The sequence below is a fragment of the Argiope bruennichi genome, chromosome 7 (genome assembly GCF_947563725.1).
Source record: "Argiope bruennichi chromosome 7, qqArgBrue1.1, whole genome shotgun sequence".
Taxonomy (NCBI): Eukaryota; Metazoa; Arthropoda; class Arachnida; order Araneae; family Araneidae; genus Argiope; species Argiope bruennichi.
The window spans coordinates 20,579,109-20,606,355 of record NC_079157.1 but is presented as its reverse complement, the minus strand read 5'-3'; the positions used below and the strand labels follow the sequence as shown (position 1 = coordinate 20,606,355).

The window sequence follows — 27,247 nt, the reverse complement described above, 5'->3', positions numbered from 1 at the left end:
AGCTGGGTCTAAAAAATAAATTTAAAAGATTTTTAAAAATGCTTTAGTTACATAAAAAATATTTCTATTTAATTTAACAAAATCGAAGACAAGAAATTGTTGCTACAAGTAATTGCATCTCTCAGATATTTAAATGCTTGAGATAGTTATAAAAGCCAAAATTTTTACTTCAATATTAAAACGTAAATATTCAAAATAAAATGTTGATATTAAAACATTTAAGTAATACTGAATATTTTGTTCCAATTTTTTTTCAGTATTATAGTTTTAGTTTTCAAATATAATTTTGCACCTTTAACTTCTGAATATTTTCCGTGTTGGTAAAATCCAAAAACTAACAGAACTTTTGAGTATAAAAAATACATTTTCATAAAATCTCTGAATCTTTTTCCCCAAAGCAAAAGGGAACAGCGTTTTTTATATCTCCGTCATTTCAGGAATTTTTTCATCCATTTTTGCCTCCTAATTTGTTTAAAATCAACACTTGACGTTTTAAGGAGTTATAACTGAAAGTATTACACTCTAGTTATTCAAAAAATTTCCCAAAGAAATTTCAGAACAATATTATTCAGTAGTAATAATAGTGTGCTAAGCTTTCAAACGCGTACGTAAGAAACCCGACTGTCAGTTATCAACGAGGAAGGTCGATGTTATAAGTATTAAATATTTATATCATCAGTTCTTAAATTCATGGAGGGGGTTTACCACTGCTGAATTTCACAGGGTACGGTCTGTGCAATAATGCTGGATATATTAAAATATTACAAAGTTATTCTTGAGTTATGTTTCACAACTTTATAACCGATAAGCCAATGTTGTAATAATTCCCAATGAATAAAAACCCTGTTTATTACAGGTAGACTACTCTAAAGAACGTAAAGTTGATTGCGTTTCCTTAGTGTCTCAGATATATAGTAAAAAGTTTATATCAAAATCCCTTCCAATGATCTGATGAAATAATTTGTAAAGAACTTGCAATGCACATATTTCATCTTCGTCCATTCAAAATGACAGCATCTTCCCCTCAATGGAACATTTGTAAATTTATTATCAAGAGATGAATTAATTCAATTAAAATTCAACATTTCTAAACGGTTACTATATTTGAAGAATTTCTCATTCTCCTATTAGCAAAGAAAATTTGCTATTTCAGTTAATTCTGGAAGTCATTTATAAACTTACTACTTTAATGATTTAGGTATTTTAGCAAACTTTTAAAAGGAAACAAAATTAATGATAGAAATTAAATTTGATTAGTATTTAAATCGAAGAAAATTCATTGCTCAGTAAATTACTAAAATTTAAGTTATATAATACTATTTCAAAAAATTTAATAAATTTATAACTGCTTTATTGTAGGTATATTGCTAAAAACTCATTAAAGAAATGTGAAATTTTATTACTTACCAACATTTTCATTAACTCTAATTCAGTATTTGGTAATACCCGAATTTTTCTGATGATTTTAGTAATTTTAGCGAGTTGTGCTTTAGCATTGCCGCTCGGAAGCGCTGTTTCGCTTGAGTTAAGTATCTGAAGTTAGTTTCCGTTCCCATCCTTCCTTTCATAGCATCCCAAGCCTGGAAAATAAAAAAAGGATTTCAAAATAAACGAAATAAGATAATATAAATAAAACCTAATTCCACGTGGAAGTTTCTCTCGGCTTACTTTCCTTTATAAAAGAATGAATTTTTAACTTTGAAAAATAAAATTTAATAGAAATTTATTAATATTAGAATATGTGTTGAAAATCACTGAAGTAAGGTTTAAAATTATTGGAAAAGGAATATTTTCTCATTTATATCAGTTTAAAATTTTAAATTCAAGATGACAAGTTTTGCATGGATATACTCGTTTCATTATATAAATTACCAATCTATTTGTTGCTTTCATGATGAAAAAAAAAAAAAACTGAAGTTTTCATTACCATCTTAACCAAACTCATTTAGAATTTTCATAAAATTCAGGTTGTGCCCTCGGTTTGAAAATATGTATTCACTATAAAAAAATTACTTAAATATACATTTTTCTGGAATTACTATTTCGACAAAATTTCAAATTCTTGATATGTAACGAATCGAGCGACTAATTCAAAATTTCATTTTTACAAATTGAATATTTAAGTAATATGAAAATTTAAGTAAAATTATTTAATAGTGATAATTATCTAAAAATCATTTGACAGAGAGAATGACCATCGATATAAACGCTGAAAATTTATTAAGCAATTAAATATGCAAGTTACAGATATACATTATATACGGATGATCAGAGTATTTCATATCAATTTCATTATTTATTGGAATATTCAAAACTAATTTTTATTGAGCTTACTTTGAATACTGCGAAATCTCCCTTCCATTGGTTGCTGTTTTTATGTTGCCAGAACACTTTCAGAATACCATTCCCTTCATCCACCCAGGATAGTAGGTGCCCAAATGAATTCTCATTTAATGATGGAATCAGGAAATTTTCTAATAATGTTGGCATTATTACAACTTTCTGAAAAAGTATAGAAACAATACAGAATTCATTAGAAGCCTTTTCTCAATATCTTACAAAATAAGAAAAAATGCAAAGCAATGCAAATTAAACTGCGGCGATTAGGCAATTCCAGATCATTAAAGTATAGGCTTGATCATCCAATTTTGTATTTTACCATGCGTGTTATTTCGAATTCGGAAGAATCCAAGAGGCTTGGTATGCCCCAAAAGGTTTCAATGATTCCAATAAATAAATGTATTATTCCATTCCTCCCTCCATAACCATTGAGTTTAAATATGTCAGCGAGGACAATGGAAACCTAGAGATAAAATTTAATGCATTTATATAATAGCGAGTTTGAATTCTACTTTTAGAAGAGATATTTTTCTTGAAATTTCAGTTGATATCCGATGATACCTTCTAAACTTTATTTTTTGATGATTTTACAATTCAAAAAAGATCTTGATAATATCTTCCTACAATATTTCTCATTGTTATGGAATTCAAATAGATTATTTTTGTTGCACACATGTTATTCTGATTTATTTGATGTAATGAAATTTACAGTTTTAACCACTCGAGATTTTTCTTGGAATATAACCATATATTCAAGACAATAGTTTTGCTATTTCAGCTTGATTGTTTCCTTCTATAATACTCCGAATTTCATTCAACCAGTGAGCAAAATATTTTCAAATATTCGTTATGCCATTCTGTACAAAGTTTCAATACTGAATGAATATGCATTATCATACAACGTATTATATATTAAATGATAATATTTAAATCAACATCATAATTCCCCTTACCAACAAGAAGCGTTTTGTTTTCTATGCTCTGTGTAATATCTGTGTCTCTATACTCTGTGTACGCCTTCTCTGGGGTTTGTCTCGCGATTTTAAAACCTCACAGAAATGCACGATTATACATTTTGCAGAAATACTAAAGGACGTCTTCTGATCCGCGTATTTCAAATGCATGAACACAAAGTTTCTCCCAACTAGATTTTTCATGTGAAGATATTCGGCTATGCTGAATAGTATAGTCTTCAATTTGATGAAGTGTCCGTTATTGATCGATTTTGATTTCTGCACAAGGATTTAATTTACGTTAAATTTCCCTTCGATTCATAAATGGGGCCAACTGTAGGTTTATGAATAAAGATAAATGCTTAGTAACGCTTAGGTCCAACGGCTTAAGGAATTATAAAATGAGGGAAGCAATGTTCCAGTTTTTCCCCTTCTCAGAAATTTGAAAATATTGCTTTATAAATCCCTGTCTTTGCTATTTCGAGTCTTATCGTAGCAGTAAATAAGATATTAATTAAAATCTATTTCATTCACTTTTATATCGTATTCAACCGAGGTTGAGCTTAAGTTGATAAAACAAAGTACTCTCCTACTTGAAGTGATAGTCGTTTAAGTTTTGGTTTGTCCAAAAATCCGTTAATGAATTGCGAATGACCAAAAACATAATTTCATGAAGTCGAATTTCGTCTTAAAATGTTTATGCAATATAGAAGAAAAATCAATAAATGGATGCATTTAAAATACATAGTAATAGACTACCGCGTTTCATTTTAAATAGAACCAACAAGTTTTAAAAAAATAAGCGAGAACATTAACCCTTTCTTGGCGAATAGCACCTTTAGGATTTCAGCTATAGATGCCAATTCCGAGTATCCGCTTGAGCGCCAATAGGTGTTAACCTATTGGCACTCAATCGGATTTTCTCTCCGAACGAGCAGCGCCATTTTGTGCTGTGTATTTGTGACATAACCTCCTCTGAAGTAGGTTTCTAAAATGTTTTTATAGGTATTAACTTACAACTTATTGTGTGATCGGCTTGTCGGTCAGCCGCTTCAGCGAAGTGACCAGCAAAATCAGTTCCGTACACCGCGGTCGGAATGACTCGCGTTTCTTGTCCGCGCAGATTTTCCCACCATCACCCAAGCTGCTTAGAACCTTCCTTCCACCATCATTCTGGCCGCACCGCCGTGAAAATGTTGAAACCCTAAGCAAAGAAAGGTTCAACCTCGCAATATTTCTTGAGCCAGAATAACCACGAGTTCAAGACAATTCATAGACAGATGCATGCGCAAGAAAGATTCCGAGTCACTGCATTGTTAATATATAGAAAATCTCAGAACTCTTGTTGTCACAAAAAAAAAAGTAACTGCAGGAAGCGCAAATGTCGATAGTTTAAAATAATACCATCTGATTACAGAAGTTAGTTAGAAGAATCCTGTAAGGATTATAATTCATGTTGATTTCATTTCTTTATCGCCTTCAGCGTATCAAGCTTTTACGATTTTGCTTTGCCTTCCGAGTTTTATTGGAGTTCATTTCCTACCACGTTAATAAAATCGTGCAGTATTTAGCATGAAAATTTAGAAATATTACACATATTGAATTTATACTTTGGGATATAAACTATCAGCTCATATTTTTGCTGTTGCACACAACAGAAGATTTACAAGTACTTCACTATTAAATTCAGACGATCTTAAGCTAATATTTTCTTAAATTGAATTCTAGAGACAATTTTCATTGATATTTAATCGACTCTACCTGTGAAGCCGTTTTGCATTTTTAATCATCTAATCTTGAAATATTTCATTTCGTTTCCGGGGACCAAGTGAAATCCTTGTACCGAATTTTGACTGAATGCGTCACCTTCCTTTTGAAAATGTAAGCCGGTGTCTGTATGACTGAGGAGCACGAAAATTAAGGGATTAAGATACATAAAAAAATTTTAATGAGCCGTCATTTCAATTCGCAAATGCGATTGTTATTTAATCTGCAAAGAATCCATTTTAGCGTAACTCTTCTATTTTTCGAAGACAATTTACATCGTGTTTTTCCCCCCCACACGTCATTGAGATAGAAGCAGACTAGCTGTATTCATCTCTCAATGCTCCAAAACACTCGAAATATCTTTCAATGATCACAAAATAACCTTTCAGGTTATATATACATTGCATGTAAATGTCATACAGCTTCGAAACCAAATTCTACCATAATATATATTCCACGAAAAAGAACGCCAATTCAAGATACTCTGAGGAAATATCTTTTATTGTAAAATAGAACATACTGAAACGTAATAATTAATTGTCGATATTCCATTAACAATTCTACAGATATCCTCCAAAAATTGGAACTACGAATTGCAGCTCTCATTTAAAATGCACAGTTTAAATTAAACATTTAATGAAATTTCCATCAATATAAAAGTACATCACATATATTTACAAGTTTATTGAGCACGCTTGTCTGCTACATTAATTTTTACTTTCACCTTTTCACTAATGACAGAACGCATGTTCCACTCGAGTTTGAAAATACATTAGTTGTAAAGTTAAACCTGCATCCAAGTTAAAGTAAATATTAAATTAACTTGGTTGTGCTGAAAAGTTTCATATGTCCACTTCTTTTGATAATAATGCAATAAAATTAATAAACATTCAAAATAAAAATAAACATTTAATGAGAATCTTAAATTAATAAAATATGAGCTTATACACATATTTGAACATCAAATATTCTGAAATAATTTACATACAACTTAAACAAATTCGACAACTCATACGAAAGCAAGAGAATGAATAATTACGAGATAAATTCGCATATTTCTTCTATGAAAAAAACAAATCTTTCTTACCAAACACCAATAGAAAATTCTACATATCATCATAAATTTCTTCACAAAAAATATTAGAAGCATTTGAAATAAATCAAATTCTAACACACGTTGAATACTCATCCAGTCAGTTCAATGCGTAAGTATATAAGTAATAAGTCCATAAAAAAATCTTTTATACCTCGCAGATAGTATACATTCCATCACTAAATCTTATCCGTTCATTTCAGTTCCTCCAAAGCAAAAGTAACTAATTCTTGAACTATTTTACTTTGGTCATTTCAGAATACTTTAGCTCTTGCCGCACTATTTTGACATTCTGTGCCAAGTCATCTTTAAATGATCTTGAGATCTCGTGACGTGCATCTTACAGTCTTTCCTCTCATCCGTGATTATCCGGAATCCGAGTAGTGGTACTGTTCCCATAGTGAATAGTGTGGTGTTAAGCGCTTCTCGTCATACACCATTTTCAGGCGTCATCTGTCAAATTAATTTTTCCCGATTTTTTTTTTTTTTAATTTCTAATGTTTTGGGGAATACTTTTCATTGAAATTGGACGAAATGCATGATGGCAATTTATGTGCTGCTAAGTGGCGTGTCATTGAAAAAGAAGCTGGCGTCCTTGCACAGGGGTAGCGCATCTTCCCCGTGATCTGGGCGTCTCGGTTCGAATCTCGGTTCAAGCATGATTGTTCTTCGTCTCTGTTCTATCTGTGAGGTGTGTGAATGTGCCGCCTTGTAAAAAGGGGTTGTGCAAGCGAATGTGCGAGTTTCATCTTCATATAACCAGAAGTCAGATTTCTGAACTCGGGTTCTCAGGTGTCGTTACCCTCAGAAGCTACTGTACCCCCTTTCCGTGTTAAAGCGGACACGACATCATCATCATTGAAAAAGAAAACAGAAAAGCCTCACTCTTTTACTGAATTTATTTCGCAAGAAACAGCAAATTATCTCTGTAGGACAAGTATTATTAAATAAAATGTATAAAAATATTTTGAAAAGAAAATTACAAAACACGGCATCTAATTCTCATTACATGTGGCATTAGTTTTAAATAAATCATATATGAGAAATGTACGTTTTCTTACTCTAAAACTTTTATTTTAAATTAAAACTTATTTTGATAGATATTCATTTATGCTAATAATGTTCCAATATTAGCGAATAACCACTTGAAAAGTCTATATTAATAGTGAAAGAAAACGTCATGAATTCAATTATAGCCAATTAGTTTTCCACAATTTTTTTCCTCTAGTTTTAATAATTTGCTTCGTAACAAAAGTTCAAATAGGAAATAATTTTTTTTGAAACTTTATTTTTTAGTAAACCATTAATCATTTTTATATATTATTTAATAGGAGTTAATTTAAATATATTAGAAATAAAGATAAGTTAATAAGAAAAAAAAACATAAATTTAGCAGCTCTCAAACATTTTTTTATTTCTCTTGATTTCAGTAGAATGCAAAGTGGATGTCATTTTTTTTTATTGTTATACCATTTTGATTGATATATTTCATTAATTTTAGCCGCAGTTCCAGCCCCCCTGTTACTGAATTTCATCCCCAATTTCTTGTAAGTAGACATCGGATTTCCTTCGGTACTATATTCAAAGAGTAAAATAATCCGAAAACTCCATTTTTATCTCATTATTTCAATCCTTAAATAAAATTCTCGAAAACGTAAGATTGCTTGAAAATTACAATGTGAAAATTGAGCAGCCACTCTGAATGACAGAGCTTAGGAAACGCTTAAACTACCAGACTGATCCCCAGATTCCCAGCCCTTTGATGTCCGTTCATTTTACCGACAATATACGGAACATTTTCGACGACATCCAGGCTATAAGGGTAACGAGTGGTCCCACTGTGTGTAGGATGGCAAAGGTATGGTCATATCCGTAGGGTAAGGGACCATGGAAATAAGACTTTAGGCGATGGATTTCTGTATACTTCCCGAATGCTGCAGAGTCGTCGTTTTTTAGAAGTGTGAGTTATTGTATTTATGTCTTATTAGGGTGCAAGTAGAAATTCTTCCAATGGAAATAATGGTGATTGAGTGCCGCCGGTTTCTGTAGCGACAATCCATAAATCTAGACTCTTGTCAGCAAGTGTTTTCGTGAAGGACAAATAGCAACGAAAAAAATCGGCGTTGCAATTTAGGGTAGTCAGCTTTTTATTTGACCTATGAATTTTTTTATTTATTATTTATTGCTGTTTTAAATGGTATGTCTTAAAAAGTTTTAATATAAATAAAAGTATCTAGTATAAATCTTACTATTTTTAAGCTAAATAAAATCAGGCTGCATTGTTATATTAAAACTACTTCACATTCAATGTTTATTAATAACGTTTAAGTGGCTCAATATTACAGAAAGCTTTATTTCTTTCATTTTAAAAATACCATTTTGAAACCAAATATTCCTAGAATAAAGTGTGTATATATATATATATATATATATATATATATATATATATATATATATAATACACAACATAATTGTATTGAAAATGGAACCTTTAGAAAAAGCAATTAAGTGGAAAACAGTAATTGCTCAATTTACATACCAATAAGATGAAAAGTTTTGATACTTTAATTTTTGTATTTTTGAAGCTAAGATTTAAAAGTAGATATACATTTAATCCAAAATCAGAATTTCGACATCCAAGCTAACTAATTTTCATGAAACTTCATAACTTAAAAGGATCTTCATAAAAAATCTATATTTTTTTAAATTTCTTAAAGCATTTTTTTTTCATAAATTATAAAAACATTCCAGCGGTAATGACTCTTCTCTATGTAATACCTAAGAACTAATAACTGAGAAGGTAATTTATAAGATTTTAAAAAGTTGTCTTAAAAATATACACAATGTAGAACCCTGAATTGAAAAGCGATTTTTACTTTTCATTCTGAATAATTTATTGCCGAGAAAAAAGCAAAAGAAACTCTAAATCTGTGGTTCAGCTTTTACAAATAAATATCTCGCACAATTTTTTATAATGTAAAAAGAAATCTTCATTTATATTTTGCACACAATTCGAGTTTCTTATGTTGCCTATTTATGCCACTTATGTCAGTATAATACGCTCATTTGTGACTGAGAGTAAAAGCCTCTATTTTTATATTTGGCGATTAATATCTGGCTTGCAGTTAATATACAATTACTCGAAAATTGAATGTGCATTTTGAAAGCCTATTTTCTAAAAGGTTGAAAGTAAAATTTACCGTAAAACTACAGATATGTAATCAATTTTATCAAAGACATGTAGTTTAGTTATATTAAAGTCCCGTTGTAAAGCAACACTAGGGCAATTTTGGGACGGACCTCGTAATTTTAAACCGCTGTCAGATGACGAAGACGACACCTGACCTGGCCCACCCCTCTCCACATACGCCACACCAATTGGGGGATGTTTGGCCCTGATGGATTTAGCGAGCAACAGTTCACCTTACACGGCGGTTTATCAGTGGAATCGGGTCTCGAACCTGAAAACCTACCTGTTCAAAAGCCGTGACTTTACCACCAGGTCACCGCGGCCATCAAAGATATGAATCATCATATGCTTTTTAGTATGTAATCCTAGATCACATACAAAATTACATTCATTTTGAATGAAAATTCAAACTCAGTTGTTGCGTTTATAAGGAACAGGAAGTACAAATTTATAGACGATCGACCCCTTAATGAATTTATTTCCTAAATTGATAAGGATCGACTGTTGAAACAGTGAAACCTGAGTACATATTTTTATCTGTATATCCCTTTACATTATATAATTACTGTGTTCAATTGTGCACGAACAATCGGACAGACTGAATTCTTCAAGATTGCTTTCAAGGTTCGTTAGAAATCTACAAATCTGGCATATACACCATACAACACATTTCATCCGTATAGCTCAAAGTGCTTTTGTATAATCATGCTCACAAACAGAATTAACGCGAAATATGTGTTTTTCCGACTCATGGAAGACTAAAAAGTGGAGGTTTGTCAAAATCTTGAATTCGAATTTTTCGACTATGAAAATAATTTTTCTTCTGTAATCTTCAAACTGAATTAAAAAAAAAAACCCATCAATTGTATTATTTTCGAAGCATACTCAAACAATTAAACAAAAATCTTAAATGTTTAATTTAGTTAAATATTTTAACGTACTTTTAAGAAAGTGCAACTGGGGCATTTGGACATGGATGTCACAATTTTGGTGAGTGGTCAAATAAAATGGACAGCAGTTTTCATTTTAGCATCTCAAAGTTTCCACTTATTAGAAGAATAGGGAAAAAAAAGTATTTCCAGCTCGGGTGTCGTTCTCATCAACTGACCGAGGTTCAAAATGACGAGGTTCGTCCCAAAATAGCACTAGTGTTGCTTTATTAGTGGTCGTTAATACCACTAAACTAAATTAAATTGAGCCCTCCTCTTTGCCACTAAATTATTAAATCTTTGTCCTTCTTATTTTCTCATATTTTAGTTAGTTTTATAATATTTCAGTTTAATTTATCAAAGACCATTTTAGAAGACATCTACAAAGTTTAAATCATGATCAACTACGAAGAAAGCACTTGAGACGTTTAGAGCTTCATTCTGAAATTTTTAACTGCTCTCTAGTACGATGACATTTCGACTTCGACAAAAGAAGCGTGCACCAGGTCCATATATAAGATATAATTTCTGTATAATGGGTTCCCGTGTTCGATGTTTTAACAAGAAGTCCAAGCTGACGCCCCCCCCCCCTCCCCTCCGTTCTCTGTCTTTAATATTTAAAAATGACTTTGCACAGAATCCCGAAACGATGCTCCGAGAACTGAAGAATTCTGAAATGACACAAACAAAATAAAATCATGCAAGAATTAAATACTTTTTTTCTGTGGAGAACTGAAATGTACGGATAAGATTTAGTGATGGAAGTATACTATCCGGGAAGTATAAAAGATTTTTTACGCGCCTTTCATTCAGATTCTCATGTATTGAAGTTACAAAGTGAGTATTTAACGTCTGTTAAAATTAGCTTTCATTTAAATGCTTCTCATTGTTATTCTGATCAAAATTTATTTCTTATGTTGTATAGAATTTTCCAATGGTGTTTGGTAAGAGAACTTTAATTTCGTTACAGAAAATGTTTGAATTAATTTGTAGTTATTCAGTCATTTGCCCTTGTTTTTCTGTTGAATTCGTTTATATTGTACGCAATTCATTTATTACAGGATGATTGATGTTCAAATTTGTATTTAAGCTGACCTTTTATGAATTTAAAACAACTAGATGATTCATTTTATCTTAAGTTATTAATTGTATTGCATTGATATAAACCAAATGGCCATACGAGATTCTTCAGCGCACCCGAGTTAATTGAGTTTCTACTTTAACTTGCAGTCACTCAAAAGTATTGGGACACTTCGCGTGAATAACTACAAAACTATGTATAAAACATATTTAGCGCATTAAAATAAAAATAAAGTGAATCATTAAATATCTTAAAAATCATCGTACGGTTTGCAAGAAATTTTATTGGTATTTTAGAATTATAAATGGATATATTTTTTCAAATAAAATTCAAAGGCAAATGGCACTCAAAAATTGTACTGGGACGCTTTTGAGATGAGAAATAAGTAGCGTATCAATATAACTGAATTTACTAGCTTTTTTAGAACACTATTTTAAACTTCAGTTTCTACAAATAAGAATACTTATACAAACAAATGAGAAACAGATATGTATGGGTTGATGTGCAAAATCTTATTAACAAGTCAATGAAAATCGGTTCGATACAAGTATGTACCATAAAAACTACATACCTTGAAATTGAGTTAGTCTACTGTTTCTAACATCGTTCAGGTTTAAGAAAACAAATGGTGTTGAAAACAAGCATAGATCAGGGCTTCTAAGGACATTTAATGAACGTGAAGAAGTGGATTGTGAAACAAGCTCACTTGAATTCTAATACTAGTTCAGTAAATTTAACTCTGCAATAGAATGCAAACTCGTAAATCCTGAAACTGTCGGAAATATCTTCTTAAAACAAAAGTACTATGACAGAATACTCAAAGAAAGCCCTACATCGGCAAGCTAGGCTGGCATTTGCTAAAAGTATGTAAGCAGCCAAAGATTATTGGGAGAATATAACTTTTGCCCGTGAAAGCAAATAAAACCCTTTTCGAATCGGACGAGAAGGAAAAAATTTGGCGGACACCAAATACAAAAATGCATGTCAAATTTACTGCTTACTGCCAAATATGGAAGTGGCAATCAAATAGTCTGGGGTGGTATGGCGAGCACTGTTGCCGGTACTTGCATTTTATTGATGGAACAATGAATAAATGTCTATCTTGTCATTCTCAAGCAAAATTTAAAGCAGAATGCATGCAAGCTGGGAATCTCGAGACATTTTAAGATCGACCAACTTAATGACCCGAAACATTTATTAGTTGTGCTGATATTTACAAATTATGGGTCTTCTATAATTGTCCTAGTGTTATTAAGACTCTTGCATAAAGTCCAGATATTAATCAATTAAGCATGTGTGGGATAATTTGCATCAAAAACTGCTTGAACATCTAATTTCTAACAAGTAGGATTTGAGAAAACATTTGGTCTAAGAGTGGGCCAAAATTGATGGATTATTTTGAAAGAATTTTATGCAACCCATGTAAAAAAATAGAATATGAAATGTCGTAAAAAGCAAGGACGGCACATCAATATATTAAGTTTGCATTGTTTTTCTTAAATTATTGGAAAATGTCCCAATACTTCTTTGAGAATGTGTTTTTACTTGACTTTTTTCATTTTAACAATTGCATTAATATGATAGTTTTGTTTGAATTATTACGGTTTGTATATATCAAAATAATATTTACTTCTTTGTTTTGGTTTCATTTGTGTATTTAAGTAAAATATTATGATAAAATTTGCCTTGTAGCGTGTCTCTATACTTTTTGACAGACTATATATATACAGGTCTGACATTTAGCACTACGCATTTTCAAACGCATCACGTTATTTGTAAGAGATTTAAGCAAAATTCAATGTAAAAAACAAGCATATGAGTAAATTTTAAATATTTCTTGTGAACTTAATAATCGGACCAGAAACCTTCCTTTTAGCACTTTTGTCAAATTTTTGATCGTGCATTTTTGTGAGGATTTAAAATCTTGTGAGAAACTAGAGCTGGCATACAAAACCTGTTAATTATTACAATGAGAATAGAAAACAACCTTCGGCCTTTATAAGCGGACAGTGATGTTGACTCAAATATGCTCAATTAATATATAATACTTTATGTGATAGTACAAACTCTATCAGTATTAAATTTTCACTATAACTGAACATGTTTCATAACGAATATTGTAAAATATTTTATTCACTGGCTGAATAAAACTCGAAATACTACTGTAGGAAACAATCTTCACGCTAAAACGACAATATGATCTTGAATATCCATGTTAACTCTAAATAGAAGAGATTATAATTGTAAATTTCACCAATAGAAAATAAATCGGAATAAAACGATTTAAATGACTTGAGTAAATGTACATATTGTGAAACGATATCATTATATAAATCTCTGTAAATTGTGATGTATGTGAAAATGTAAATTTTTATGAAGTAATCATAGAAATTCAACTGAAATTAAATTGTGAATTCTGACTAAAATTTCCAAAAATATTTCAGAGAGCACAATTTAAGTATTGTGGATGTGCAACTAATTTCTTATCTTGATACCATTATCCTCTCTGCCATATTCAAGGTCCACAACTGTTTATCAAGGGAAAATGAGAAGAATGCATTTAAGGGAATATGAAAACTCTTGAGGGGGGGGACAACTCCTGAATTCTTCAGAAATTGAAACAATGTACTCAATAAAGTACAGGTACAAAATTTCATTGTGATTTCATTGGGACTTTACAGGAGTGGAAGTGTCAAATCACCAGTTTACATTGCACTGCGACGCATATTTTCTTATATTTAAGCTGTCGAGTATGGATACTATTGAATTCTATATTATTAATAAAGAGAACTCCATTGTTTTCCTCGGAAATTGAAGCAGTATACACAGTAAAGTACAAGTGAAAAATTGGATTGAGATCTAGACTATACATTATTGCAATGGAATTACCTAATTACTAGTTTATATAAACTGCCGAAGTATATTGTTCCTTTTATCATTCTTAAGATAGCGATCGATGGATACTTATAACTTATGCCTTGTTTCTATACTTTCACAGCTAACCGTAAGATGCCTACTTCAAGGATATTAGAACTCCTCATGCCGTCACTGAAAAATCGAAAGTTTGGGCAACTCTTATCCTGTGTGTATAAGGACAAAGAATTATTAAAAATATTTTGGAACACAAGAGATCCCGGGAATGAAATGCAGAAGATTTCGCGGTTTTTTAGAGTAAGCTTGTTAACATTCGGTTTTGAATATTCCAATAGATAATAAAAGTTGAGAACAAATAATTTAATGACCCGTATGTCACTAACTATTTTTTGATTGCTTATTAATAGCTTATTTCAGTAGTTTATTAATTAATCGATCAAACGCTTTTTAGATAGTATTTTTGAAACGATATTACTTTCATACTACTAAAAATGCGTTTTTTGCAAGAAAGAAATTATCAATCATTGATACGCTCACCTACTTATGCATCAAAGCTCTCACATTTTGAAGAAATAGTAATTCCAAAATATGCAGAATATTTAAGTTTTCATGGTCAATAGATTTTAGATCTTTTGAACTCGGGTTTCAACTAGAATCTTATTGTAATTCTCGAAGTCGAATTAGTTACGATAGTAATGAAAATTCAATTTTCTTTTTATTAGAGCAACAAATATATATATATAATTAATGACGAAAAAATATATTCATGCAAAATTGGCTGTTTATAAATTTGCAAATCTTTAAATCAAATATTTAAAAAATCGATATTTGAACAAAATATCAAATATTGAGAAAAGATTAAAATATTCAAATTATTTTCAACTGCGTTTTATTTTATTGACTTGAACCAGTGTTTTTTAGCATTTATAATTTTCTATTAAGTTTAATATTTTTAAATTTTTTTTAAATTTTTCATTATGTTCCGGAATGAAAATCGGAGATATCTTCGTTGCAAGGGATTGTATTTAGATTTCATCTTAATTTTAAAAAAAATTTCCTTAATTTTCTAGGCATGGGATATATTGAAAGGACGGCATACAAGTGCCAACCTTTCTGTGAGCAAACACAGATTCAGCACAGCTATGCGGAGGCATAACTGTGTTGAAAATATAAAAAGCTCTGACAAAAAATTCAGATATTTTAGAATAGTGAACTATAAAGAGAACGAAATTTTAGGTAAGTAGTTGACATTTCACGTATTTTTAATACATAGTAAATAATCTTCTATAAAGTAATTATGTTCAAATAATAGTAGTATCATTACAAAAATTTATAATTATTTAAAATGCAATAATTTTCTGAGCTATGAATTTTCTCACTTTAAAAAAATTATCAATCTATGTTCTAAATTCAGTTTTATTCCTTGCGAACTTTTAAAAAAATGCTAATTTAATAAAGATGTTGATTCATCAATTTGGCTTGCCACTTCAGCACTTGGATTGCATTGGCTACTAATTTCCAAAAATAACTGAAATTTTGCATATTGTTATTTAAGAGAAGGGAGAACAAATATTCTGGAAATATTCAGACTTTAGAAAAGTAATCAGTTTAATAAGCTTAATATTTAGTTAGACGAATCATTTATAATATATATGGATATAACTGCAGGTTTCTTTGTGGGCAAAAAAGAAACTGAAGAAAAACTATTTGAAAATAAAATTTAGCAATTCTAAAAGGTTAACTGAATTAATTTATCTTGCAATGTATCAATGCAAATTTTAAGTTAAATACGGTTAGTAATCCTTATATATATGTAAATTGCATATTTGAATACTTATTAATTAAACGTTTCTTTCGACAGCTTTTTAATCAATTGATAAAACGCTTTTTAGTTAATCCTTTTTATGAAACGATTTTACTTTCATATTACTAAAAATATGTTTATTAGAAATTATCATTCATTCGCTCATCTACTAATGCATCAAAGCTCTCAAATTTTGCAGAAATGGCAATTCCAGAAAAACGCAGAATAATTTATGAAATGTATATGGTGAATAAAAATTAGATCTTTTGAAATTGAGGTTACAATCTAAATTTTATTGAAATTCTAAAGTAATTTTGATAAAAATAGTAATGAAAACTGTATTTTTCTTCATTAAAGCAAATTTGCAATTTGACTAAAATACATCCATGTTAAGTTCGGTAGTGTGATATTTTTCATATTTAAAAAAAATCCGTACTTGAAAAAGTTACCCATCTATCAAGTAATTCTGAACTATATATTTTATTGATTTTCAAGTTTTTCTAATATTTAATACCAGTAATTTTCTATTAAATTTTGGCTTTCAAACTTTTAAAAATTTATTTAATGTGTTCACGATGAAAATAAGCCAGGAGAAATTTCTATTGCATGCGATTTTTTTCATTTTTTACTTATTTGTAATGCCTCTTCTATTTTCCAGGCGTGGGACGATTTAAAAGATCACCATGAGACGGGAAATTCACCTGCAAGTAAGCACAGATTTAGCACAGCTATGCGTAAGCATAGTTGTGTAAAAATCGTGAAATCAAAAGAACGAAAATTCAAATATTTTCAATCAATCAAATTACGATATAAGGAAAATCAAGGTAAGTAAACATTTCACGTTTCTAAATAACTTTTTAATACATCTACTAGAAAGTAGTTGTAAATTCGTATACCATTTCAAATTTTTATAATAACTTAAAATTGCTGTAATTTACTAAGGAATTTTCAGAGTTAAGAAGCTGTTTAAATCCAAGTTCTAAAATTAATTTTTACCTTTCAAGTTTTTTAATATTTCTAAAACAAATGAGTAGAAAATCTTGCAAAACTTTTGCAAGATAGTCGGCAAATCTAAGCTTTATAGATAATATGTAGTTGAAGGAACTGATTGATACTAGTCATGGATAGTAAACTGAACCATTTGAAAATAACTTTTTAGAAATACTAAATTTTAATTGAATGAATTTATATTACAAGATATCTACAAAAGCCCGTATTAAGACACGTAGCTGCCATTCTAAACAGACGAAGATATCTGTGCATTCCAAGTTCTCTTCATATTTTTTCTCGGAAAGTAGAGAGGGTATTTGATGCACTCCTTTCGGGACAATAGGCAGGCGTAGGGAACTATCTCTAGAAAAATCTACCTTTTTATTAAACTGCGCACAAAATAAAAGTAAAGCAAATCTTAGAGATTGTTACTAATCGGTGATTTTATTTCCCATCACAATTGGTTTTCTTGTAAGAAAGTTTCATGCATAGGATGCCGATTTCTATTGGATGCTGGATCACTGACACCCGGACTTGACGACACTTAGTTCACTTGGGGACGAATTTGTCGACAAAATGGATAATACTAGAACCTTCAGGAATTTTGGCGCTAGGAAGCGACTTAAGGAGATCTTCCGAGATCCTTCTCCGCTGTGTCTCGGGAACTAGAAAAGGCATTGAGACCGAGCTGGTGGCAGCAATACGAGTTCAGCTGAAGTTTTAAAGATTTTTCTCCCTGGCTACGTATCATTAATGTGCTGTTACGTTCTTCTGTTTATTCCTTGTGTACGTTTCGGCAGCGGATTTGTCGCCTGTGTATTCTTGTTAATAAACGTCTATTTATTATTGATGCTTATTTATTGTGTCGCCAAAGCCCACAAGCAAACCTGTCTGTGTTTTAGTGAAATTAATCTGTTAAAATATATAAGAATAAAGCTTTCCTGTAGAAAATGTCATTAGTAGTATAAAAATAGTCGATTCCTACTTTCGCAAGAATTGAACTCGCATTCTTTTACAATCTCGTGAATATTGAAATCCTTGCATTTTACCGATTGAGCTACTGCCTGTTGATTTCAATGTTCTTTACAAACTGCTAAAACTCTAAGGTACTAAAATTAAATTTAATAACTAATGAATTAATACTTGGAAAAAAGCTATTGAAAGCAAGTGCCATCTACTGCAAGTTTTAAAAAATGTACTTGAATTCAAGTGGAGGAATAAAGTATTTTATTAACGATTGAAGATTTGAACAAGGTATATAAATATATATAGGGAGAGTGGGAACGAACAGTAGGAATTGAAAAATAGCGTGTTGCTTGCTTACCCTTAATTTATTTACTCGTTTTTTGTAGGTATAATCTTGCCCTGGGAAACGCCGGATAGATGGATAAATATTAGATTATCATTGCTGTGTATGGAATACTGCAAATCGTTGAATTAATCAAAATATAGTTTAATCTAAAATTGCAACATTATTCGTAAAATTCCTCATTACTGATACCGATTTTGTATAAAAATTATTCATATTTCTGGAAATGGATAATTTTGAATTTCAATCCGATTTCAGTAAACGATCTCTTATAAAAAAGAAATTACTTTCATTCTTATTTATTACTTATATAATTGTTTACTTCAGCTTTCAATTTGAAGTATTCTAATTTTCACTACGAACTCCAATTATAGTTTTTTTTCTTTTTAAACCTTTTCTTTACTTTTAATTTTCGAAAAATAACTGAAATTCGTTTGAAACTTCCCCAGTTTCAGAAATTCTCTTAAGCCATTTATCTAGAGCTATAAATTTCGATACGTCATATCTAGATCGAGATTTTGAATTGGTTTCATCATTAAAATTTTGTTCTGAGCTTCTGATGTAATCGCGAGTTGAAGATTAATATCGGCTCATTTACTAAATGGATCTCTCTAGGCAATATTTACATATGAATATCTCTAAGCAATAATAAAAAAAGTAATGATCCAGAAACATTACAAAATATTACAATTTTTTGCTATATCTTTCTCATTTTCTTTAAAATACTTTTCACATTTCTGAAATAGAAAAAAGTGAATTATTTCTCAAATTAAAATGACCCAAGAAAGTTATAATGCACCTTGATCCTAATAGTAAAAGTATCATAGCAGTAAACAAATATCCTGCATTGATAGAAATTTATGACATTAGACTTGTTGCATTAAATTGCAAACGCAAAGTAAAAGCAGCTGCCTGAATACAGTTTATTTTAGATCTGGAATTAAATGATTCTGTATATTAACTGAAGCTTCAGGAAGACTTCAGAGATTTAATTGAAATCTGGAGCTCTTAATGGATCTCAGCCACGCCATTGGGATAATGACTATATCTAATCATTTATACGAAAAAACAAGTTAGAATTGCCATGAGATGGAATGAAGCAGGTTATTAATATCATTCCAATACCCTTCACTTTCAGGGCAGCCCGATTTATGTTCTGGATTTTAGTGTACAATGAATGCTTATTTGAAAGGAAATGAAAACGCGATGCCGATGCACTTTGAGCCCCAAGGCTGATAAACTTAACCGTACAGTAAAGGATTTATAATGTATCCTTTCGAGTATCAAACAGTTTGCAATGATCTTGATGCGCAGTACTCAATGTCAAAGCAGGTTTGAAATATTTCTTCTGACGAACAACAATAAGTAGGGAGACATATGATACATAACAGGATAGTTTTTTCTGTCAAATAATCAGGTAAAAATAGTTCTGTAATTTGTTTAATGAAAAATACAAATGCCTCGAGAAGAGTCGTCTCAAAAGCTGCTGCACTGAAAGAATGAAACTATTATTGTATGGTTTTTGTTGTTAGCTCAACAAAATGCTGTCTAGTCATAGATATTTGCAGTTGGTACAGGATATTCATAGAAAATGGTTTCATCTGCAAAACGAAGAGCACTCACCATTTCTCAAGTTATATGATGATGCCAATCGCATCTGAATTTAATTTGTTTTTAACTTTAAGAAATGTAGCCCTGTCCAAGGGGATAGTTACATGTAGATAACAGATAAGAAAGTATGCATCGCTTGTGCGTATTACCCTTCATGATCTGAGAGATTAAATTCCTATCACTGAGTTCGATAACCAAAGACCAATTACTCAATTACGGCAAGACATGAGCTTTCATTTCAATTCCATTCGCTCATTGACGTTTGATGCAAACTAAAAAAAAACCCAGTTAAAATGCAAAAAAAAAAAAAAAAAAACACTTTAAAATATTTTTGATACAAGGAGTATTATGTATACGTCTTTTATTGTTAATTAAAAATATTTTAAATAAGCTTTAATTTATAGTAAATTGAACATTTGGACATAATTTTGCTTAAGATGTCATTAGCCAATATTCTGACATAAATATATATATATATATATATATATATATATTTAAATCTGATGTCATTTCTTTCAACAGGTTTTTTTCCCTCAAAATATCTTTGATTTTGCAAAAAAAAAAAAAAAAAAAAAAAAAAAAGACCTGGGTTCTTAACGTCAAAAATCGTTTCACTCTACCGCATATTCATTCTCTAAAAAAATTATTCAGAAACTTGTGAATAGATTTATGGTTTATATTTTAAGCAAGTGATTTTTTCTTCTTTCTTTTCTGTGTTGAATTTCGAGTCTTATATCATTGATATTCAATTTATGTATCTGCAATTTGTATTTAAATAAAAGAACTCTCAGAGAAAGAATTTGAATGACTCGAAATGTATATTAATTTGTAATTACATATATTAAACATACTATATTTTGAAGAAGATAATAAAAATTTCAATCGTTTTTTATATATTTATTGTTATCGCATAGAAACAAAAATGTGAGCAAAGAACCGCAAACAGTTTGTTGGCACTTTCTTACGTTTATCATTCACGATCCTTACTCACTATACCTAAAGCTTTCTTAAATTTTTCATGAAGAAATAAGAAATTTTTATGTCTTAGACATAAGGTAAGTTATGAAGATAAATTGAGATGAAACGCGTAAAAATAAATAATATTTAATTCTTTAAAACCCTTCTTTCACTTATAAATAATCTTTTATTCAATTAATATAATTATTTGTAAATTCTACTCGCAGATATCATTATTTGAAAAGAAACCTTTATTCTAAAAGTAAGATTTTTTTTTATCTGGAGGAAATATTGGAAGGGGTCGCGGAGGATTGTAAAATTAATTCAAAAATTGAATTTCAGCCTATCCCCAAATTACATACGTTATAAATTAAATGCGCTGTTTTCAAGAAATAAATAAAAATAGAGATAATATCATTGGAAGACTACCGAATTATTTGCATGTAATAGACGAAAAATGGATTCAGGAGATTGACGTTTGGCATAAATTACCATTTTCACTCAATCTGTCTTGGAATCATTGGTTAAAAAATATTTAGAAACGTGTGAATAGAATTATAGTTTATATTTTAAGTAGGTGATTTTTTCTTCTCTCTGTGGCATTTCGAGTCTTATATTATTGATATACAATTTATGTACCTGCCATTTATATTATGAAAGAACTCACAGAGAAAGAATTTGAATGTTTCGATATATATATTAAATTGTAATTACGTATATCAAACATACTAAATTTTGGAAAAAATAATAAAAATATCAATTGTTTTTTTATATCTTTATAGTTACCTCATAGAAGCAAAGACGTGAGCAAAGAACCGCAAACAGTTTGTTGGCCCTTTCTTACGTTTATCATTCACGATCCTTACTCACTGTACCTAAAGCTTTCTTAAATTTTTCATGAAGAAATAAGAAATTTATTTTGTCTTAGACATAAGGTAAGTTATGATGATAAATTGCGATGAAACGCGTAAAAATAAATAATATTTTAATTCATTTAAACCCTTCTTTCACTGAAAAATAATGTTTTATTCATTTAATATAATTATTTGTCCTTTCTACTCTCAGATATCATTATTTGAAAAGAAACCTTTATTCTAAAAGTAAGATTTTTTTTTTATCTGTAGGAAATATTGGAAGGGGTCGCGGAGGATTGTAAAATTAATTCAAAAATTGAATTTCAGATAATCCTCTAATTTTATACGTTATAAATGAAATGCGCTGTTTTCAAGAAATAAATAAAAATAATATCATAGGAAGACTACCGAATTATTTGCATGTAATAGACGAAAAATGGATTCAGGAGATTGACGTTTGGCATAAATTACCATTTTCACTCAATCTGTCTTGGAATCATTGGTTATTTTATGGTTAATCTCTGGCAGGTTACTATTATGGAATTACCCGAAAATCAAATATGAATTTTGAAGACTCTTTTTCTGACAGGTTGAAACTAAAATTTGAAATACAACTGCAACTATAATACATAGATAACATGCCATATATTATTCATTTAGATATCATTGAATCTTTGAGTTATTGCGGTTACAAATATGAGAAATTAGACTGTCAGTCAACCTAAGAACGGATTCAATTTCAAAATCTGACGGGGATGGCTTGCAGTTATCGCGTTCAGTGGTACTCGAAGAATCGAACAAACCAACAGAATCTGAAAGGATTTTATTCAAAATTCAGCTAATACGAGCAAATACACTATACCAAATTTTCCCCGTTTAGTTGAATGTGTTTTCGTGTAAGCATGTTCATAGACAGACTAGAATACCGCTAAATGTTTTTTTTCTCTGAACCAAGAATGTTTGATAAATGCAGATTTGAGAAAATCTTGAAATCAAATTTTTGTGGCGATTAACATACTTTCTGTTGCTTTCTTCGCGTTCGAGAAACTAAAGAGCTTCAAATATATTATTTGCGTTGCATATTCAAATAACTATGTAAAAGGGCTTAAATATTATCGTTATGTATGTTAGAGTAATAAAAATATATAAAGTATGCGACGGATTTTGACACGGATGCCATACTCCCAGGCAGTGGTTCGATCAAAATGAAATCACTTCACCATCGTAAGATTTTCAATCATCAAAAGAAAATTTTCCTTTCGATAAAAATGGCAAGGTCCAGAATTTCGGATTTTCATTAAAAATCGAAATTTCTGGATGGCGTGTTTTGTCACTAATCCTCTCACCTCCTTAAATGTTCATATTTTATTTAATTTTATTGTAGTTCTGTCTCATTTTTGCAAAGATTATTTCTTAAGGGATCTGTCAAGTTTGAACCATGGCTAATGGACGAAGAAAACACCTGAGACGATACAGTCTTTTCTCTTTAATATTGAACACCACACCAGTGAGATGACATTTCGACTTTGACCAAGTCAGATCACATCAAGTCCATATAGAGGTTGGATCTTCCGTATATTCCCGTGCTGGTGCTTTACCAGGAAGTCAAAGCTGATCCCTTCCCCCTCCTTCCTTTGATATTCAAGCATACTTTGTACAGTTTCCGAAATTGTGCGCCAAGAACCGAAGTATTTTGAACTGATCCAATAAAATCTTTCTAGAATAAGGTACATTTCTGTTGAAAGAACTGAAATGAACGGATGAGATTTAGCGACGGTAAGTGCACCATTCGCTGAGTATAAATATCTTATTGCGTATATTTAATTCAGATAGGTGTCTAATTGAATGAATTTGTGTTAAAAGTCTTTTCAAATTTAATTTGAATCAATTTTTTTTCAGCGTCATTTGAAGAAGGTTAATTTCTTATGCGGAGTCGAATTTTATATTGGTGTTTGGTAAGAAAGCTTTCATTTTGTCAGATAAAAAGTGTTAATTTATTTTGTAGTTCTCATTTGATATCCGATTTATTTTATGTTGCATATAATTAATTAATACTCAAATCCGTATAAGAGCTTACCCTTTCACTGTGAATTTAAGATCTTATTTAGAGGCCTCATTTTATTTTGAAAATTTACTTCTTTTAATTTAATTACTACAAGATTAAAATGCACACTCGAGACTCTTCTGCGCATCCAATTTATTATACTTAAACTCGTGTGCAGGTTTAACATTTTTTGACAATGTGTCTTAAAATGCCAGTGGGTACATGCGTCCCGTTAGTAGGGAGGAGGTTAAAGTGGAATTAAATTTATAAAAATACATACAGGAGTAATTATTAAATATTTTGGGTGGGATTTCCTTTGTTTATTCTATGGATGGAATGGTCGTAAATTTTCAAAATAAAACTTATATTCTTGTTGAGGTTTATAATTCGTTGTTCTAGTTCTTGGATAATATTATTTCATGAACTACTCATCGAATATCAAAGATAAATAACATTTTAATGTATTCTCTCTTATTATAAGCCTTTTAACCGTAGTTTCTTGATATTGCTTGTATTTTTCTCGTAGCTTATAAATTATTGGAATTTCGAATCAAAGTTCTGTATTATTTACGTACATGTAATATCGTGGGTAAATATTATCTCTCAAATATATTTCAATTGTAGAATTCTGAGACTTTCGGAAGCACTTGGACATTCGAATTTAAGTGACTATGTTGCAGGTTTTTGAAATGAGCTTGACGCATTTAAATATAACTTTTTTTTTAATTATATCTTTCAAAACTTTTTTGAAAGAAATATTCCATGTTATCACGATTCAAAATATATTTGGATATTTTCAAAGATGAAGAAATTTTCCGGATTTTTTTTTAAACGTGTTTTATATTTCAATTATGGGATACTTTAAAATGTCGACATACAATCGCAAACAATTCTGAGAGTAAACATAGATTTCCTAAAATCGATGTGTGAATAATATAAAAACTTCCGAGAAAAAAAAGTTAAATATTTTCACATGAATAACTTCAGATGCGGTGAAAACTTGGGTAAGTAGTAAAAATTTAACGTTTTCTTAATTTTTAATAGTTTATCTACTAATTCATATAATCCTATTTCAAAATTTTGCAATTCTAAATTACTATAATTTACGGAACAATGAATTTTTTTTAACTGTAAAAAAAACCGTACAGAATTTTAATTTCTAAAGTTATCTATTAGATTTACCAATTGGGTATTAATTTTATCTTTCGGACTGGCAACTTCGGTAATTACATTGGCCCCCAATTTCCAAAAATAACAGTTGAAATACAGGATGTCCCTATTTAAGTGAAAGATGAAATGTCTACAAATATTACGGTTTTAGCAAATAATCCGGTGCTTAGTTATCATAATTAATATGTAAACTTAACTTGATTTAAGCTCAACATGAATATTTTTCTGTGGACAAAATAGAAATGGAACTATTTGAAAATATCATTTTAGGAATATTAAATTTTAATTGAAAGTGTTTATAATCTTGCCACGAAGCAACACAATACTCGATAGGAGGAAAATGTGGTTAGGTTTTGAACAAAAGTGACGCGTATGCATCCAAATCCTTTCCCAATTTGTTCTTAAATAATCCTGGAATATATTGGATACACTCGTTACACTGTATGTCTGAAGTTTTGGGCTATTAAATGCAATGATACATTCTTCAGATTACCTGTATTAAACTGAATTTTACACAAAGAATTGTTATGTTGACCTCTTTGAAATTTGGAACTATTAGCCTACACATTTATTTAGTAATTTTTTAATGTGTTGAATGCTATTGCACCGACAGTGCTGTGAAAGTCGACGGTGGAAAACCCACAAATATAAGAACAGATTCTATCGTATAATCGTATTCATTACCGAACTTCCTCTTTAATTGCCAAATAATGCAAATCACTGTCCGTTTTAAGGCTGATTTCACTTCTATATAATAAATTCGCACATTGAATCGTGTTTTTATAAGGAAAAGTTGTTATAGCGTCAGTCACCATCATTTTTGAATACTTCCATTAAAAGCTTTTTGAAAAGAAGCTTGTTAGATTAAATCTGATTTTAAAGCCATTGAAGGCCATTTCTGAATGAAGAGTAAAGGACGTCATTCTCTTTTGCCCTTTCAAAAAGAAATTTTAAATTTATGAAAATGTATTATATGGCCAAGTCTTGGTTCTTGAAATTTACTTATTGGCCAAAAAGTTGTCGTGGTATGTGTTGAAAAATTATACTTCGATTAACACTTAAAAAATATTAAGGGCAAGATTTAGCACTATATACAGTGGCTCCCAAAATTGAGTATACACCATACTCATTCTTCTTTAATTTTATTCTTTTTGATCTTAACATTCTTATTCATGGCTAATATTTATAAGAACGACAAAATATACATTAACAAAAATATTAGGCTAAGAAACAAAACGGAGGAATCAATAATATTTTTATTACAGTAATTTTTATGTCAAAGTTACAAATTCCAAAGTCACAAAATTGAGTATACATCTAGCAAAATCTATAAAGAAAAAGAGAAACTTAAATTAACATTTTGTTGCATATCCTTTTGCATTTAGAACAGCTTGTAAACGGTGTGGCATTGAGTTGACAAGAATTTGAGTTGTTTCGACCAATTTACGACCAATCTTCTTGTAATACTATTTTTAAGTATTCCTTGCCCCTAATATTGTGTTTTTGAACTGATTTTCTAATTGTGCCACACATTTTCAATCACATTGAGACCTGGAGATTGAGGAAGGGTGTGCAGTTGCAATTTAGAATTATACAACAATCATAACTTAACTATTTTAGCTATATGCTTCGGGTCATTATCTTGTTGAAACAGAAAACTTGACCCTAAACGCAAATGCTGGGCACTTCGTTTTAAATTGTTCTTCCATGTATCCAAATATTTTTTTTCTTTTTTTGTCCATGATTCCATCAATGAAAACTAAATTTCCCACTGCTTTTGCTGACACACAGCCCCATACAAGAAGTGAACCACCTCCATGCTTGACAGAAACATTGGTGTTTTTAGGAAGAAGTTCAGAATTTGGCTTTATCCAAACATAACATCGACCATCACTTCCAAAAACATTGAAATTACTTCGTCACTGAATATTGATTCCAGAAGTCCGGAGGTTTTGAAATATGACTTTTAGTGAATGAAATTCTTTTCTCTCCATTTACTTTGGAAATGAATGGTTTTGTTCTGGCTACGTGACCTTTATAATTTGCTTTTCAGATTACTCTTCGAATTGTTTCTGCAGAAACACGCTTTCCAATTGTGCTTTAAGTAAATGTAGCAATTTTTGTAGCATTCACCTTAGGATTGTTTGCTACTTCTCGAATAACTCTTCTCTTGGTCGTGACACTGAGGATTTCTTTTCTTCTTCCAGGTTTATTAACAATTTGGCTATACATTTTATACTTCTGAATAATTTTTTGAACGCATCTTTGACCTCTTTGAATT

The 27,247-nt window shown here is 30.3% G+C and overlaps 1 protein-coding gene and 1 long non-coding RNA gene across 2 annotated transcripts; one reads left to right on the top strand and one right to left on the bottom strand.

The window, feature by feature from the left end:
- Nucleotides 1-1,423: 1,423 nt before the first annotated feature.
- LOC129974893 (uncharacterized) lies at nt 1,424-6,257 on the bottom strand. The gene is made up of 3 exons (XR_008784992.1): nt 6,148-6,257; nt 2,335-2,502; nt 1,424-1,580 (listed from the first exon to the last, which is right to left on the bottom strand). It is a non-coding gene; the product is annotated as an uncharacterized LOC129974893 (long non-coding RNA).
- An 8,022-nt stretch (nt 6,258-14,279) lies between these two features.
- LOC129975040 (uncharacterized) lies at nt 14,280-16,724 on the top strand. Its single transcript, XM_056087912.1, has 3 exons — nt 14,280-14,524; nt 15,298-15,463; nt 16,690-16,724. Exons 1-3 carry the CDS (start codon nt 14,327-14,329, stop codon nt 16,716-16,718), a joined length of 393 nt encoding a protein of 130 aa, XP_055943887.1. The 5' UTR covers nt 14,280-14,326; the 3' UTR covers nt 16,719-16,724.
- Nucleotides 16,725-27,247: the final 10,523 nt, after the last annotated feature.

Coding starts and splice junctions, on each gene's coding strand:
- LOC129975040 (XM_056087912.1), top strand. CDS start 14,327: ATGCCTTGTTTCTATACTTTCACAGCTAACCGTAAGATGCCTACTTCA. Junction 14,525..15,297: donor AGATTTCGCGGTTTTTTAGA/GTAAGCTTGTTA, acceptor TTAATTTTCTAG/GCATGGGATATATTGAAAGG. Junction 15,464..16,689: donor TAAAGAGAACGAAATTTTAG/GTAAGTAGTTGA, acceptor TCTATTTTCCAG/GCGTGGGACGATTTAAAAGA.